At 33.8% G+C, this 19,455-nt stretch overlaps 2 protein-coding genes across 2 annotated transcripts; one reads left to right on the forward strand and one right to left on the reverse strand.

Moving 5' to 3' along the window:
* Positions 1–1,539: 1,539 nt before the first annotated feature.
* Positions 1,540–3,730, forward strand: LOC101262760 (F-box/kelch-repeat protein). Its single transcript, XM_004231503.5, has 2 exons — positions 1,540–1,844; positions 2,077–3,730. Exon 2 carries the CDS (start codon positions 2,154–2,156, stop codon positions 3,360–3,362), a length of 1,209 nt encoding a protein of 402 aa, XP_004231551.1. The 5' UTR covers positions 1,540–1,844; positions 2,077–2,153; the 3' UTR covers positions 3,363–3,730.
* A 5,252-nt stretch (positions 3,731–8,982) lies between these two features.
* On the reverse strand, positions 8,983–9,576 carry LOC138342025 (uncharacterized). Its single transcript, XM_069294206.1, has one exon. It carries the CDS (start codon positions 9,574–9,576, stop codon positions 8,983–8,985), a length of 594 nt encoding a protein of 197 aa, XP_069150307.1.
* Positions 9,577–19,455: the final 9,879 nt, after the last annotated feature.

Raw genomic sequence — 19,455 nt, forward strand, 5'->3', positions numbered from 1 at the left:
AAAAAAAGTTATTTTTGGTGTAACAAAACAATTTGTATTTAACCAATAAATTTAAAAGATATTTTTGAGCAATAACTAATCTTTCATCAACTTTTTTTAAAAATAATTTTAACAAAAATATTATTCAACAAAAGTAAGCTTGACCAATTAGACACCTTTTATGATTACAGTGTCTGAAACTAAGAAAATGTTTAAAAGCAAAAGGAAAAAAGCATAAGAAAAATGCTTATATGGTAGATAATGTATTATTAGTATAAATTGTGATAAAACGACTGAATTTTTTTTATTTTTAGTTAAAGATTTTAATTATAAAAATATTCATTTCGAGAGCATCACTTCCCGAAATAGATTGTTCAATAAGCAAATCACTATTGAACATTGGTTGCTTAATTCTTATCCTATATTGTAGAAATATTATTGGCTTATAATATATTATTTTGGCTTATACTAAAATAAACTAACTTATGTCAATAATAAGGAATATAATTAATACTCCTTTCGCTCATTTTTATTGTTACTTTCTTTTTAAAAAAATAAATTTTCATTTTTACTTATAACTTTTAACATATAAAAAAATAAAATTAATTATTATCTTTTTTCACATTTTGTACTCAGCATGAAATATTTATTTTTCAATACCTAAAATCTCTGTTTCGAAAAACTTTGATCAATTTTCTTTTCGGTCTGTTTCATAAAAAAATATTATTATTATTTTTGACAATATTTTAATTTTCACTTTTCATCTGACATGTTAAAGGACCACAAGATTCAATAAGATTTTGGTATATTCAATATAACTTTAATTTACATTCACAAAATTAATTTTTTTTTCTTTTACTCGGTTTCAAGTCAATTTATGTCTTCTTTTATAAACGAGGAGGTTATTGGAGGAAAGACTAAAAATAGTTCCTCAATTTAGGGTTAAGGCTCAAAGTAATCCTTCAGTTTTCACATGGAGCACTAATAGTCCCTCATATTTGCAATATCGGTGCACTTTTGATCCTCTTGTAAAATTTTGCCTATTTTTTAGCATTAATTTTATCCAAATTTTTATATAAGGAATGTTCAATCGTCTTTATATATATATATATATATAACAGAAATAATAACTTTATCGGAGAAAAGATGATAAGAAAAACACCTTGTTTAGTTCAGTAGAAATATTACTAAACATTTAACATATGACTTTGCAGAAAAGGAAAAAAATGTACTATTGCACGTGAAATTATCATGATAAACCTCTCGACTTTACTTGCAATACGGTTTCTACTAAACAACACAAAGTGTTTTTCTTCTCACATTCGATCATATAGAGTTGTTATTTCTACTAAATATATAAAATGACGATTGAACATTTCATACATACGTTCTGGATAAAATCAATGCTAAAAAAAAGTAAAATTTTAAAGAACGATCGAAAGTGCACCAATATTGCAAACATGAAAAACTATTAATGCTCAATATAAAAATTTAGAAATCACTTTGAGCCTAACACATAGTAAAAAAACTATTTTAATCGTTTCCTTGAGGGTATTGTGTCAAGTCAAATTTGTACGATAAAAATAAACGGAGAGAACGAAGGGAGGCAAAAGTGTGTTTGGAGTATATGAAACTCTCTGAAATGGCGCGTGGGAAGTATATTCCCCGGAAACATGAGAGCATGTACAAATTTGAGGCTGGAATGCAGTGTTTGAAGGATTAAAAAATCACTAAATCTTTCTTTTTGGTTCAGTTAATCTTCTCAATGATTAAATAGTTAAACTTCTCTTCTTCTTCTTGCTAAAGCCACCAGCTTTACCCTTTGCGTTGCTCTGCTGCTCATATCAATTGTTCTATCTTAATCTGTAAGTCTAATTTTGTTTCAGCTTTTCACTTTTATATACTTTGCTATGTAGATGATTGATCTGTTAATTAAAAAGTATATGTGTTGTGGGATTCTTGAATTTATGAGTTTTTGCTTAAATTCAGGGTTTTAATTTTATTTATTTTTTGTATTTCTAACTTATGAATAAAAATGGATTCTTGAATTTTATGGGATTTAGATTCTGAATAACCCCTTTTGATGAATGAAACCAGGTATTATTATGGTGTTACTTGTCTGAGAATTAGTTTAAAGAAAAGGGGTTGTGCAGTTTTTCTCACAAAGAAAAAAAATGCAAAGAGTTAGGGTATCATCACATCAAGCTCCAGTGCAAAGGCTAGGAGATTCACAAATGACATTGTCTCCAAAGTTTAGGTTAGCTGCAAAGCAATCTGATTTACTTGATCCTTCATTTGATTTAGAAATGTGGCGAAAGGGAGAACCCTTAATTCCTGGACTTCCAGATGATGTTGCTCTCAACTGTCTCCTTAGGATACCTGTCAATGACCATATGAACTGTAGGGTTGTATGTAAGCGATGGTATTCGCTCTTTGCTACGAAAGATAGATTCTTTTCTCGAAGGAAGGAGCTTGGGTTTCATGATCCTTGGCTTTTTGTCTTTGCCTTTCATAAAACTAGTGGGAAAATTCAGTGGAAAGTTTTTGATCTAAAAAACTCTTCTTGGCATACTATCCCTGCGATGCCGTGCAAGGAAAAAGTGTGTCCCCATGGATTTAGGTGTATCTGCTTTCCCCATGACGGCGTTCTCTATGTTTGTGGTGGGGTAGCCTCTGATGTTGATTGTCCCCTTAATTTGGTGGTTAAGTATGAAGTTCGCAGAAACCGTTGGACTGTTATGAAGAAGATGATCACAGCTAGGTCCTTTTTTGCCAGTGGAGTAATTGATGGGATGATTTATGTTGCTGGAGGAAATAGCACACATCTTTTTGAGCTGGACTCTGCGGAAGTCTTGGATCCTGATGAAGGGATTTGGTGCCCTGTTGCAAATATGGGAACTAATATGGCCTCATATGACTCTGCAGTTCTTAATGGGAAGCTTCTAGTAACTGAAGGCTGGTTTTGGCCATTTTATGTTGTGCCTAGGGGCCAGATTTATGACCCTCAAACGGGTAATTGGGAGAACATGGCTTCTGGACTTCGAGAAGGTTGGACTGGTTCTAGTGTTGTGCTATATGGGCGATTGTTTGTAGTTTCCGAACACGAGCGCACTAAACTTAAGGTTTATGAACCTGAAAATGATTCCTGGGACACTGTTGAAGGACTTCCACTGCCAGAGCAGATATGTAAACCTTTCTCTGTAGATTGCTGTGACAACCGGATTGTTGTTGTAGGCCGAAATCTTCATGTTGCTATAGGGCATATCAAGAGCCTGCAGCCATCTAGCAAACGTTGCTCATTTGCTGTTTACTGGCAAGTGGTAGATGCTCCTGCATCCCTCTCTGACTTCACGCCATCTAGTGCACAGGTTCTATTTGCTTAGCTTCTTACTTTCCATCGCAACTACATGGGATCGCCAAAAATTCGCGTGAACTACCTAATGAAATCTTATGTATTTCCAACAAGGTTCAGTTACTTTTGTTTTTTCTGGGTTTTCCTCAGTTTCTACTGTATTTAGCTCTAATATAGTAAATCCCTTTACCATATAGCTTTCCTGGTTCTTATAATGTAGTTCTTGATTAATGCTATTTCATTCAGTGACATAGTCGAAAGCTCAACCAGCTGGAAGTAGCGATTAAATGATATGTAGTTGATATAGATTGATGAAATTACTGGATTGTGGTAGTGTAATAGTTTTGATATACTTTAACAAAGCACATTTGTGTATTGATCTATATATGTATTTTACTACTCTTTATAGTCTTTTTATCATATGCATATGTTTTTGTTCCCTAATAACCACTGCTCTCCTTGAAACCTGCATTTGTATTCTTGAATGTGAACACCTTCTTTTCGGGATGCACGATGAAGCGGGTCGAATGAAGGGTTCTGGCAATGGCTAGACTGTTGCAATGAAAATGTGCATAGAGTAAAAAGGATGAATGTTGTAGTTTTGTAATATCCAACTGGCTAGGTTGTTTTGTTTTAAATAAAATCCAAATGGTTGGTGCCAACTACACCTTTCAATCATATTTTAGTAAAAAATATAGAAGTGGGCTATGAGGTGTTATGATTCATAGTGAATGGGCATGAAGGTGAAATTGGAGTTGCCCAATTTTGGTTGGCACTTGGCACACTGGATTTTGGTTTTCCTCATCTTTGTAAGAATTAAATATACACTATGATTCCTATTATCTACATACTACACTTTGTAAAGAGTGATTGCTTTGCAAGTGAAAAAAGTTAGTATTAGCTTAGCTTGTTTGGTCCACTATAATATTTTTTTTTTCTTTTTGTTTTGTTTTGTTTGTTTTTGGGTTCTTTGTATCTGGAAAAAGGAAAAAGTGACATGTACTTACAAACATAAAAAAAGTGAATTTAGATCCCCAAGCACCTTCTCTCCTTAGTTATGTGTACCTTACTTTCTTTTCAAATTAGCACCTAATTTAGGCTCGGTTTAGATAGATATATAAAAATTACTTATGAATTACTTCCTCCGTCCATTAATGTTTGAAAAATATATTAAAAATAAATGTTTAAGATTAATTGTCAATTTAAACAATAAAAAAATAATTAGTTAATTTTCCCAATTCTGCCTTAATAATTATTTCATTTTATTCAATTAAAACGTTATGTAGTTTTTGATATTCTTGGTATAGTTGAGTTATATTAGTCAAATTATATTTTGTGATAAATTTTTCTTAAGAGAAGTGCATGACCTTACCTGACAAACAATTGTGGACGAAGAAAGTAATAGCTAAAGCCTAAAAGTCATAAGTAGTGAAAGAGGGTCGATTTATTTTTCTCGCACACCACTCTAGGCAGTCTTACAGCGTCTGTAATACTTCAGCCTACTTACACCCACAGAATTGACTAAGTATAGAAATACTTAAACAGCAATGTCAAACAAGCAATAAACAGGCAGCGTTTACAGGAACAAGTCCCAACCTTTATTAATCAATTATTAATACAAAGGAAGGCTTCACAAATTAGTCTAAGGCTAGAAAACTCTCTGTCTCTTGCCTTAGACGAATTTCCACCTTAAATCAAAATTCTGCACAATGGCAGTTACATGCGGCGGTTACAAATGACACCTGTCCGACACATGTCAGTCCAGGGTTCAAAACTAACTTTCCAACAGCTATTTTTCCAACAGATAGAATCTAATTCAAATTACAGTCTTATCTACGCGAAATACTAATATTCTAACACTTAGAATATTTCAGGCTTCATTCCAACACTTAGAATAATCCTGCCAGCTTCCAACACTTAGAATATTTTAGCTGTCTTCCACACTTAGTTTTATTTCAGCAATTTCGGGTGAACTGCCTTTGTCCTTGACATTGCCAAGTCTTCACAGTCTTGCTTCATCAAGCCTACATGCTGTCTTGCCAACGCCCTTAGCCCGCACGTAAGCCATGCACGTTCAAGATGCCTTGCCAACACCCAAGCACTTGAACTTATGTTGCACTATTTTGCCATCATCCATGTCAAGACCAATGCCCAAGTCCTTGACATGTCTGCACGTGGTTAGATCAAGTAGTTTGCGGGTCTAACAAACCACCCGCACCACTTGAACTCGATGTCCCCATCGAGACTGTTTTGAGATAGTCATCGATTTGAGCATCAAACTGCCATAGGTCTTTTGCTTTCTCCCAAACAGCATCTGCTGCACTCTTGCCTTTCCAGTGAACCAAGAACTCAGTCTTAGTATTCTTCTTACTTGTGCCCAAAACCCGGTGATGAAGAATCTTCTCAATTTCAACATCATACTGTGTAGGTACTGATGGAGGAGCCCTCTTTGACCTGTTTCTGTCCGGTTCATCCGCATCTGCAAAGTAAGGTTTTAAGAAACTCACATGAAAAGTGGGATGGATTTTCAACCTTTCTAGCAGCTTCAACCTATAAGCAACTTCGCCCACTCGTTTTACCACTTTCAAATGGACCATCATACTTAGGAATCAAACCCCGATGTCTGGTTTTACTCACAATCTGTTTCCAGATTTGTGGGGTAAGTTTCAGCAACACTTTGTCACCCACATTGAACTCAACTGAGCGACGATGTTGGTCAGCTTACTTCTTCATGCACTGCTGAGCCTTGCGCAAGCTATCTTGTGCCTCAGATAACATTTCAAGTCTGTCCCTTGCAACTCTGTATGCTGCTGGACACTTTCCCTGATTTTTAGATTTAGCAACATCTAGTGGCGTCATAGGCTGTTTGCCTAATACGATTTCAAAAGGACTCATTTCTGTTGCAGACGACTTGTGCAAGTTATAGCAAAACTGCGCAGTGTCTAACAATGCCACCCAATTCCGTTGACTTGCAGTCACATAGTGCCTCAAGTACTCTTCCAACAAATGATTAATTCTTTCCGCCTGTCCATCTGTTTGTGGGTGATTTGCAGTAGAAAATTTTAATTCAGTTCCCATCATATTGAACAATGCTGTCCAAAATCTACCCGTGAACCTTGTGTCTCTATCACTCACAATGTCAGCCGGAACACCAAAGTATTTAACCACATGTTTATAGAATAACTCAGCAGCAACTTCAGATGAGCATAACTCAGGAGCAGCAATAAAAACAGAATATTTTGAAAACCTGTCAACTACCACCATGATAGATGCTTTGCTATCTACTTTAGGAAATCCATAAATGAAATCCATGCTCACCGATAGCCATGGCCTTTCAGGAATAGGCAAAGGTTGCAGCAAACCTGCTTCTTTCTTACGTTCCGTCTTGTCGACTTGACAAACATGACAAGTCCTAACGTACGCCTCTATATCGTCTTCCATTTTCGGCCAAAAATACACACGAGACAGTAAGGCTAACATCCTTTCAACACCTGGATGTCCAGCCCAAGCAGAGTCATGCGCTTCTTTCATCAAGTCTTTGCGCAACCCGCCCTGATTTGGTACAACAATTCTCCCCCCTTTAAAATAGAGCAGATCGTCCTCGATCCAATACCGTCTCATTGTGCCCTCCTGCACCTGACCCATCCATTTAACATATAACGAATCATTTGCAGCACACAACCTGATTCTATCATAGAAATCAGTTTCCAGTTTTGAAATTGAATATACTGCAACAAACACTTCTTTTCTACTCAGCGCATCCGCAACCTGGTTGTGTTTTCCTGGTTTATGTTCCCACATGAAATCATATTCTGCCAGGAATTCTTGCCACCGTGCTTGTTTAGGACTCAACTTTTTCTGTGTTTTGAAGAATGTATTTGCTACATTATCAGTTCTTACCACAAATCGAGTACCCAAGAGATAAACTCTCCAAATTTGCAAATAGTGTACCACCGCAACCATTTCTTTCTCATGTGTTGAGTATCTTTGTTCAACATCATTCAACTTTCTGCTTTCGAAGGCCACTGGATGACCTTCCTGCACTAATACGCCACCAATCGCCTTGTTTGACGCATCAGTGTGCACTTCAAATGGTAACTCAAAATCAGGCAATCTGAGTATAGGTTCAGATGCAATAGCATTTTTCAAATTCTGAAATGCTTCTTCACACTGTTCAGACCAAACCCATTTTGTCTCTTTCTTTAACAAATCTGTCAAAGACGCTGCCTTCTTCGAGTAACCAGCAATAAACTTTCGGTAATAGTTAGCCAAGCCAAGAAACGACCTCAAATCCTTCACATGACGAGGTGCCTGCCAATCAACAATGGCCTGCACTTTCTTAGGATCCATTCGAACCTGGTTTTTACTAACAAGATGCCCCAAGAACTTTATTTCTTGTTGAGCAAATTCACACTTTTCCATCTTGACATAAAGCGTGTATTTCCTCAATTGAGACAGAACCAAACTTAGGTGATTAACATGTTCTTCCAACGTTCGACTATATATGACAATATCATCTAGGTAAACAACAACGAAGTCATCAAGGTAGTCAAACAGTACATTGTTCATTAAATTGCAAAACGTTGCCGGGGCATTAGTCAGCCCAAACGGCATTACAAGGAATTCATAGGAACCATATCTAGTTACACATGTTTTTGGTTCATCACCCTCTGCTATTCTAACCTGCCAATAACCTGCCCTCAAATCAAGTTTTGTAAACCAGCATGCCTTGCTTAACCTGTCCATTAAATCTTGCACCAATGGAACTGGATACTTGTTCTTTATAGTTGCCTTGTTCAGTTTCCGATAGTCCACACACATTCTCATTGTTCCATCCCGTTTCTTTTGGAATAGAAGAGGAGCACCATACGGAGCCTTAGACGGCTGAATCAACCCAGCATCTAGCAATTCATTCAATTGTTTGCGTAGTTCAACCAGTTCTTTAGGAGCCATACGATAGGGAGCTTGTGCAGGAGCAACCGTACCAGGCAGCAACTCAATCTTATGATCAATGTCCCTCCTTGGTGGTAATTTCTTTGGCAATTCAGGAGGCATAACATCAGCATACTGTTTAAGCAATTCACCAACACAATCAGGTACTTCTATTTTCACATCAGGTTTAATTTTGACCAAGGCAGCAAGTATGGTTTCGTCACCCTTCTTCATCCCTTTGTCGATCGACATAGCAGACAACAACATTCCCTTATCTTTCTTCTTTGCAACTTTATTAATGTTTCCAAACGGATGAACACCCTTCAGAAAATCAGCATCACTTCCACTCATTACCATCACTCCATCTAAGTGAGGAAAAGGAACAAACTGGTATTTTCTTAGGAAATCAATCCCAAGTATAATTTCAAAGTCTCCAAGCGGCATCACCATCAAGTTATGTTTTCCCACCCAATTTCCTGTCGACATAGACACCCCATAAGCCATGCCCACAATGGCTTGTGCCTTAGCATTGACTGTTTTGACATAAGAAGGGCTTTTAGACAACTTCAGCCCCAATTTTGCAGCAACCTTCACATCAACAAACGTGTGTGTGGCCCCTGTATCAACCATTGCCATCACACATTGTTCTTTTACTTTCATTTCTATATGAATTAAGGAAGCATAAGGATTCTAAGTGCTGGAGATTTCCCCAACAGTGTTTATCCCCATAATGTGATTAAAGACAATCCCAATGGGTTTGCCATTGCAGCCACAATTTCTTCATCCTCCTCTCTTTGATTCATACTTCCAGCAAGCATAGCATTCACCTTTTCCCGGTTTGGACAAGATTTGGCCAAATGAGGACCACCACAAGTCCAACATCCCTTAGAGTTTCCATCTTTACTCTTGGGTCTGTCTTTCCCATCCTTCATTTGTGCCTTTCCTTTATCATTTGTATTCTCTTTACGACTATCCTTTCTCCATTCCCCTTTTTTCTCGTTCTTTTTCTTATTCTTTGAAGTAGAAGGGACATCTGTCGAAGGACGAGTCGTCCGGAAATCTACCAATGAATCAGCAGCAGCAATTGCCCCAGGCAGATCTTTAACATTCTGCCTTCGTAATTCGTTTTGAGCCCAGCCTTGCATGCCCGAAATGAAATTGTGAAGTTTATCCTCATCAGACATATTTTGTATGTCTAACATCACAGAGGTAAATTCTTTTATATATTCCCTCACTGAACCCGTCTGCCTTAACCTTTTCAATTTGTCCCTTGCAAGCCAAGATGCATTGCTAGGAAGAAATTGATCGCGCATTTCTTTTATAAGCTTATCCCATGTATCAATTCTAGGACGACCAGCACTCACGTCGTCTGCATTTCGAGTCCTCCACCAAAGTTTGCATCACCCGACAAATACATTGTGGTAATATTCAACTTATCAGCGTCTGGCACTCTTGCTGCAGTAAAGTACTGTTCCATGTCCCATATGAAATTTTCAAGTTCTTTAGCACTCCTTGCGCCACTGAAGGCTTTAGGGTCTGGAATCTTAACCTTAGATGATTCAACACGAGTCGAACTCAACGTAGCCACAGCCCGACATAAGACAACGAGTTCTGCACGAAGGTTTTCATTTTCCTTCTGCAGTCCCTCTAGTTTCTGCGTAGTTGTGGCACGAAAGTCCAAGATTTCAGTGATGTGGTTATCAACATTCTGTCGATACCCACCAATTTCTCCCTGAACTTTCTCAGCGTCCACTCTAAACTCAATGATTTGTGTGAATAAATCCACAAACGTAGGGTCTGCTAGGATGTCTTCAGTAAACCCGACGAAGGATTCAATTCTTCTTGCCAATTCCCACAATTCTGCGTTTTTCACCATTATTTAACCTTACTCTGATACCAATTGAAAGAGGGTCGATTTATTTTTCTCGCACACCACTCTAGGCAGTCTTACAGCGTCTGTAATACTTCAGCCTACTTACACCCACAGAATTGACTAAGTATAGAAATACTTAAACAGCAATGTCAAACAAGCAATAAACAGGCAGCGTTTACAGGAACAAGTCCCAACCTTTATTAATCAATTATTAATACAAAGGAAGGCTTCACAAATCAGTCTAAGGCTAGAAAACTCTCTGTCTCTTGCCTTAGACGAATTTCCACCTTAAATCAAAATTCTGCACAATGGCAGTTACATGCGGCGGTTACAAATGACACCTGTCCGACACATGTCAGCCCAGGGTTCAAAACTAACTTTCCAACAGCTATTTTTCCAACAGATAGAATCTAATTCAAATTACATTCTTATCTACGCGAAATACTAATATTCTAACACTTAGAATATTTCAGGCTTCATTCCAACACTTAGAATAATCCTGCCAGCTTCCAACACTTAGAATATTTTAGCTGTCTTCCACACTTAGTTTTATTTCAGCAATTTCGGGTGAACTGCCTTTGTCCTTGACATTGCCAAGTCTTCACAGTCTTGTTTCATCAAGCCAACATGCTGTCTTGCCAACGCCCTTAGCCCGCACGTAAGCCATGCACGTTCAAGATGCCTTGCCAACACCCAAGCACTTGAACTTGTGTTGAACTATTTTGCCATCATCCATGTCAAGACCAATGCCCAAGTCCTTGACATGTCTGCACGTGGTTAGATCAAGTAGTTTGCGGGTCTAACAAGTAGAGGATACTCTACCTATGACTTTTGATTTATTTATTTTTTTTTAAAAAAAAGAAATAGCATAGAAGTAAGTGCTTCAAAATACTCTCTCCATCTAAGTTTACTTGTTCATATTTTCTCTTTTAGCTATCCTTATTTATTTAACCATTTTGACAAATCAAGAAAGGATAAAAAAAATTTCCTATTATACCCTCCTTTAAATTTTTTAAAAATTTCAAGTTTTAATTCATCATTTTTTAAACCATTATTAGTAAGGATAAAACTATAATTTTACTATGTTAATTATTGCTATCTTAATATGCATAGTATTTTTTAAGTAGACAACTAAATAGAAACATATAGAGTACTTTTTAACATTTTCAAACCCCTTCGGAACTTAAAAAATCTTTAAAATTAAACGTATTTAAAAATAAGCTAAGTCAACAACACTAAATAACATCAAATTTATCAATGAATTATGCAAAATAGTCTATCACTCTATATATTTGACAGAAGAGCAGTACTATTTAAGGTAGTGGTGGTAGAGGGTTTGCTAACTTCATCATATTATCCCTATACAGTAGAACTTTACTAAATTAATAATTAATATATTTTAGAAATCATATAATTTTAATATGAAATTACAATCTATTTCTCTTTAGTTTGTAGTTACATTAATCCCTTAAAAAAGGGATAAATCACATAAATATACTATATTAAGAAAATATTTACCACCTATGACATATAATTTTTCTTACTAAATATAATAACTTTTTGTATTAAAAAGTGTAACGCTTCGCTTCTTTTCTGGTCTTTTTTTCGTCCACGATTTCTTCTTTTTATCTTTTCTTCTTCTTGGTCTCCTTTTGTGTTATTTTTTTCTTTCATCCTCTTCTTCTTTTTTTATTCTTCTTCTTATTTCAAATTTTCATTTAAATAATTATTCTCAAATCAGTTTTTGTCCAATATGTTTTATTTATGAATAATACAAGTTTAATTGAATCTATAGATTATTGTCTTGTCTTTCGTTAGTTACGTTTTTATTTATTCTTAATTTCTCTTCTAATTCAACTTTAATATTGTGTAATATACTTTTAATGCAAATTTAATTCTTTTTGTAGTATATTATTTGTTGCTATTAGATTACTTGTTTAGTTCACTATCTATATAAGTTTAATCACTCTACAGGTCATTGTCTGGTGTTTCGTTAGTTACATTTTTTATTCACGCTTAATTCTCTCTTCTAATTCAACTTTAATATATATGTAATACATTTTAAAATAATACAAGTTAAATCATTTTACAATTTATTGATTGATTTGTTATGATTAAATAACTTGTTTAATTCATTATTGATACAAGTTTTATTCAGTTTACAAATTACATAATGATCTTTCATTTGCTATAGTTTGCATCCGTGTTTAATTCACTTCTAATTCAATTTTAATATGCGTGTAATACATTTTTAATTCAAGTTTAATTCATTTTGTAGTTTATTATGTTTCTTCATTTGTTACGATTAGATTATTTGTCTCCTCTTTACTTTGGATAGGTTGTTTCTACAAATATTTGAAAATGGCAAATGGAGTTTATATCTCAAGTTTAAGGGGGTTTGATTAAATTTATAATTGATTTTAGGAGAAATATTAGATTGAAGCTTGATAAGGATAAAGTTTATGAAACTTTATCACGTTTGTATTAAAGTTGTATTAGATATGTTTCATAATTGTATTAAAATCATGAACATTACATTTTTAATACATATTACAAAATTCACTCTTTTTTAGTGATATCAACCAAAACAATTTGAGTAGCACACTTATAATACATGCACAACACAATTTTAATACATATCGCAAACATCACTCACATTCTTAGAGATACAAACCAAAATAATTTATAAGTCACATATAGTACATGTTTTATTCATGAATAATATAAGCTTAATTCAGTTTATAGATCGTTGGCTTGTCTTTCATTAGTTACATTTTTCATTCATACATAATTCTCTTTCTAGTTCAACTTTAATTCAATTTTGATATTGTGTAATACAAGTTTAAGCAAATTTAATTTATTTACTTGTTTAATATTAGTATAATACACTTTTAAGAACAATTTTAATTGAATTTGTAATTTATTGATTTATTTTTTACGTTTATTTACTGTAACGACCTGTTTAGTCATTTCGAGCAGTAGGATCATTTGTGATAAAAACTGACTGGGTCGACGGATCACGCGACGGACCGTCATGGTCATGACGGCCCGTCAAGCGTCTTCGTGCCAAAACACTTCAACTCTAAAATCTGGGTGCTGGGATCGACACTCTGAACTTCGCGACGGAACTACAACACGGACCGTCGTAGATGCGACGGATCGTCACAAAACTCATTAATGAATTTGACTCTCTGAACTTTGTGACGGACCTGCAGGACGGACTGTCGCAGGTACGACGGGCCGTCACAAGCTGCGTAACCTCGACTGAGTCGGATTTTTGCTAAAAGTTTTAAGGGGTGTTTTGGACTATTCATGCCAAACTGTGTGGAATTAGTGGGGTAAGTTTAATAATTTATTTACTTGGGGGTTAAAGGATATAACCTTGAAATAAATAATAGGTTACTTTTGTCATAATGAATTATATGATAACTAGGGTAAAAGAAAAAGAATTTGGGAGGAAAAATAAAAAGAATAGGAAGAGAGGGAGAACGAGCGAGAGAAGGGAGAAGCGAAGAGGAAAGCAAAGGCATTGGGAAGTAACTTGCTTGATCGCGATTCTTCGGTGGAGGTAGGTTATGCTTTATGCTATTTCATAGTAAACTCTAAATAGCGATTGATATGTATTGGGTAGTATTGTAAAGTCTTCTATATGCTTGATTGTGTGTTTGTATGTTGTGATTGTGGAATCCTAAATCTTATCCCTCTCTATTAAGATGATGCTTTAACATAAAAGAGGCTTGATGAATTAAAGCAATGAGAATAGAGGATAGGGTGTCACGTTCCGACACGTAGTAATAGGGGATCGTGTGTGACATTCCGACACGTAGTAATAGGGGATCGGGTGTCACGTTCCGACACGTAGTATTAGGGGATCGGAGTGTCACGTTCCGACACGGTAGTATTAGGGGATAGGAGTGTCATGTTCCGACACGGTAACATTGGAGGGAATGAATCTTGAATTATGTAAATGTAATTAAATTCAAAGAACCTATTTCCCAAATGAGTATGGTGTGGAGGCTTGAGTCCTCATAGGTGCGCTTGGTGTTGTTGCCAATGGTTCATGTGTTTGTTGCTTGCCACCTGTTGAGTATTTTGGTTGATTTTATAATATTATTTGATATATATTGCTTTCTATTTTGAGTTGGCCGATGATACCTACTCAGTACGTGTTCCTTGTACTGACCCCTACTTGTATTTTGCTTTTATATTGTTGAGTGCAGCAAATGTGCCATCGACTTCGACTCATCCGCAACTCTAGCCAGTCTTCAGTGTATCAGAATTCAGGGTGAGCTACTATTTCTAGCTCGGACTGGACTCTCTCCTTCACGTCTTGATGTCTTGAAGTTTGGACATGGATCATATCTTTTACTTATTTTAGCTTCTTAAGTACTCTTAGAATAAGAAATTTAGGATAGATGTTCTTGGTGTGATGACTTCCAGATTTTGGGAATAATAAGTATTGAGTTTTAGAAGTTATTTAATTGTTTCTCGTTAATGAGTTTTGAGTCTTCCGCATTATATTTTGTTCACTATGGTTGAAATATTGGTAAATGATGGGGTTTAGATTTGTTGGTTCGCTCACATAGGTATTGGGTTTTATTTTCCCTGATTTCTTACCATAAATAGGTTTTCCTTTTAGGAAAAGGTTTTGAATTGACTATTCTTTTTTTTGGTAGGAAAAGGTTTAGGACTCTATAAATAGAGGCATGTTCCTTCTAACTTAATTAGCATTCACAATGTAGTTTTAAGGGCTTTGAGAGTTTTGGTTAAAGAGAGAATTTGTGAACCTCTCATGTATTCCGAGTGAATTGATGAGGTTGTTTCCCTCTGTATTTTGTACTCTCATGTTTATAGTGGATTGCTCATCTCCTTTGTGGATGTAGGTCGATTGACCGAACCACGTTAAATCTTTGTGTCTTTTGGTATATTTCTCGTTGTCTTCTTACTCGTGGTCTTTCGAGGTTTGCTTTGCTAGCCTCCGCGTTTACACCTGCTTATTTTCGATCCTAACAAGTGGTATCAGAGCCAGATTCAATGATGGAGTCAGGTGTAGTGGTTCGATAATCGATGATTGAACCAAGTTAGAAAGAGGTGTTCATCTTGACGGGTGTAGTTCTAGCCGCAACCTTTTTGACAGTAATGAAGATTTTGTTGGAGAAATTGTTTCAGAGAGGTTCTCTGTGTTGAGACATAAATTTTGTAAAGGAGATTATGGAGAGGAGAAGCAAGTTGTTGAAGATTAAGTAAAGAAGGTGGACAAATTTATTTTGTCAGAAATTCAGGCCAAGGGGGAGATTTATTGGGTTTTATTTGCCCTGATTTCTTACCATAAATAGGTTTTCCTTTTAGGAAAAGGTTTTGAATTGACTATTCTTTTTTTGGTAGGAAAAGGTTTAGGACTCTATAAATAGAGGCATGTTCCTTCTAACTTAATTAGCATTCACAATGTAGTTTTAAGGGCTTTGAGAGTTTTGGTTAGAGGGAGAATTTGTGAACCTCTCATGTATTCCGAGTGAATTGATGAGGTTGTTTCTCTCTGTATTTTGTACTCTCATGTTTATAGTGGATTGCTCATCTCCTTTGTGGACGTAGGTCGATTGACCGAACCACATTAAATCTTTGTGTCTTTTGGTATATTTCTCGTTGTCTTCTTACTCGTGGTCTTTCGAGGTTTGCTTTGCTAGCCTCCGCGTTTACACCTGCTTATTTTCGATCCTAACAATAGGAGTATAAGTGTGGATGCCACTCGCGGCTCGTTTTGGGTCGTGACATTTACTTAAATTCATTGTTTATACAATTCCATTTAGTTTATATATCATAAAATGCTCTTTCGTTTGCTACAATTTTGCATTCATATTAATTCTCTTCTATTTCAACTTTAATGTGTCTGTTCAAGTTTAATTCATTTTGCAATTTATTATGTCTCTTCACTTGTTACAACTAGATTACTTGTCTAATTAATTAATTATTGAATACAAATTTATTCAGTCTACGAATCATTAACTACACTATGAAAGAAATAGAGAGAGAAAGAGAAAAAAAAACAAGAGAAAGAGAGAGAGAAAGTGCAACAAAAAGAAAAAAAAAGAAAAGAAAATTAGAAAGAAAGTAAGAGAGAAAAGCAGTAATCAGGAAAGAAAACAATAAAAAAAAAAGAACAATATAAAGAAAAAAAATGAAAGAAAGAGCGAGAGAAACATATAAAAACGAAAAAAAGTGAGAGAGAAAGAGATAAAAGATACTACTGTTATATATTGCTATAAATGGTAATAATTAAAGAGTATAGTTAAAATAAGTAATTCTTTTTTAAAAAAAGGATCCACTCAAGTAATTAATCCTTGAAAAAATAATACAAATCGGATATATTAATATATAGCTCATATACATTAAAGAGTATCTCAGATACATTATAACATAAGTCGGATACATAATATGTAGCTTAGATATATAAAAAGCTACCTCGGATACATAATATATAACTCGGATACATTAAAAACTAGCTTGGATACATTATAAAATAAATCGGATACATAATATGTAGCTCAGATACATTAAATATTAGTTCGAATACATTAAAGCTTTTAGAAATTTTTAGAAATATTAGTAGATATTAAAAATAAGAAAAACATAAGACGTGTATCTCTTTAAGATGATATTTGCCTTTGATTTCAACTTGGGTTAATAGAAAAATCACTTATTTTGATAAGTTTATAAGATAATATATTTTCAAAACCCCAACATTAATATATGACCTCATTAATATTATAAATTTATTTCCCTAATATTTTTTTAAAAATACAAATAGATCTAAAAACAATTTAGTGAATATGATTCTATTGTGTTTTGTTTTTTGCTGAAATTTAAATCTAATTGAAATTCAGCTCTAACTTTTTTTATTGCATTCAAAAGTTTTGGTGTTCTTTTTTCAAAGTGCACCATAAAATTGTGAAAAGTTATAGACTTGTAGTATTCATTGTACTTTATGTATACTAAAATTAATTTCTTTTATGTAAATTCAATAAATATGATACATAAATTAATAAAATAGAATGATTTTGATGTAATCAAAATTAACTTTCAGTGAATATCAAAACACTTTTTTAAATTAATATATATTAATTTATCGATTAAATAATATCTCTATAAAATAATACTAATATTTTATGATACCACCTATATTAATTTAGTAAGCTTTTACTATATCTTGCAACCAAATATGTCATCCTACATTCACAAATAACTAGGCTTTGCCATCCATTGATAATTGTTCTTATTTAGAGAAAATGAGATAATTTCCTTAACTATAGGAGTAGGTCTAAGATAGTTCCTTAACTATACACTTAACATATTTAGTTCTTTAACAACCAATTTAAGTCCCTTAGCTATAAATATACCGATTTTAATCTTTTAAGCATTCAAAAATTTATCAGGTTTGGTCTTTGTCTATTTTTAAAAAATATAAATAACTTAGGTTTATACTAATGGAATTCATGCCTTGAGAAATTAGATTCTTTAGCAATTTTTTTTATTTCTCGCTGTCCGCTACTTTTTTCTTCGAAATTAACCTTATGAAGAAACCTTAACCTCAACGACTTAAAATAAAATTTACGAAGAAAGAAAATATAAGTCATAATATATTCAAAAGGGAATAAACATATTATTGCTACTAATGACTTTAATATGCTAAACATTATCATAAAAAGTAAAAATTATTACTCTGTTAAATTCAAAGTTTGTACCTCAACGACTTTGTTGAACGAAATTTTTTAATTTTTTAGAAATTGAAATTTATAAAATGGTAAATTTACATTTTTTTTAAAAAAAAATAGATCAATTTTATTATTCTCTATTCATTTTATTTTACGTAAATAAATTTGAGTAAATTAAAATAAAATCCGCGCTGATTAGGATATTCAAGTGCGAATTCAAGTCATTAACAACAATGATATGCTTAATTTTATCCTTCATTGAATAAAATTAGTCCCTATATCTTCTTTCCTCTTTAATTTTATTTTAAATTGTTGACATTATTGTTCTTTTCAAAAAAGTAATTTCAAGAAAAAAAGGCGTGGATAGAAAAATAACTTAAAATATGGGTGAAAGATTTAATTTCACGAAGAATTTCATTAATATAAACCTAAGCTATTTTTATTAAGAATGGAAGAAGACCAAACATAATAAGTTTTTGAATATTTAAAGGATGAATCGATAAGTTTATAGTTAAGGAACTAAATCCGGTAATTGTACAGTTAAGTGACCAAAACTGATAAGTTCTTGAATAGTTAAAGGACTAAATATGTTAAGTGTATAGTTAAGGGACCATTTTAGACCTATTCCTATAGTTAAGGGACTATGTATGTCCTTTTCTCTTCTTATTTATGTCATTGTCGTGACACATTTGGTTCAATCATTCCACTAGATAGGGCGCTTCAAAACGAACTAAATTTGATAATTTGAATCGAAAAAAAGTTATTAGTTCATCAGTATTGAGTTATAGGTTAGTGGTTTGATAATGGTTTTGATTTTTTTGTTATCGAGTTATCGGTTTTAAACGGTTTGAGATTTTTTTCTTAACGGGTAACCATTTTGAATATAAAATCCTTGACTTTGAGTTTGGTTTCCTACTTTTATTTTTGGTTGTCTCAAACACTTAGTTATTCTACAATGTAAAAGTGTTTGATAAAATTTGAGCAAGATATAACTTGTGAATTCATGTGCATGATTTATCTGGTTTGTCATCTTATTTCTAAATGATTATTTATATTTTGTGTGTGTCAAATCTTAACGGCTAAATCGATAACCGACACGATGTCGGTCAAAAACCAATAATCGATAAGTCAATATCTCAATGGCTAATAACAGTTTAGCATCTCTACAAACCGATAATCAATAAGCCAAACCGATAAATTTTAAAACCAGACTAAACCAATCGATATGCAACCGCGACTAAATATCTATGTTATTACCATATTTTGTCATGTGACATTACCTAATCCCTTACTTATTTGTTAGCTTCATCCCTCTTTTACGAATACACATGTGAATATTAAGTTCACTGACATATTTGAGTGCTTTGTTAATTACTTATAATACATTACTTTTTTAGATTACAACTCTACTTTGTCTAAAAAAATTCTTATCATTGAAGCATGACATTCAACCTTTTAGAATCACATTCTTATAAATCTCCAACTTCTAAACTACAATTTTATACGACAAACTTGTATGGAAAAATTTGTCCCTTATAGAAAGTATATTATTATTTTACATGAAAAAATTGTACTCTCTTGTTTAATTGGATTCTGAATCTAAATTTTAT

This window comes from Solanum lycopersicum, chromosome 2 (genome assembly GCF_036512215.1).
Source record: "Solanum lycopersicum chromosome 2, SLM_r2.1".
NCBI classification, from domain to species: domain Eukaryota; kingdom Viridiplantae; phylum Streptophyta; class Magnoliopsida; order Solanales; family Solanaceae; genus Solanum; species Solanum lycopersicum.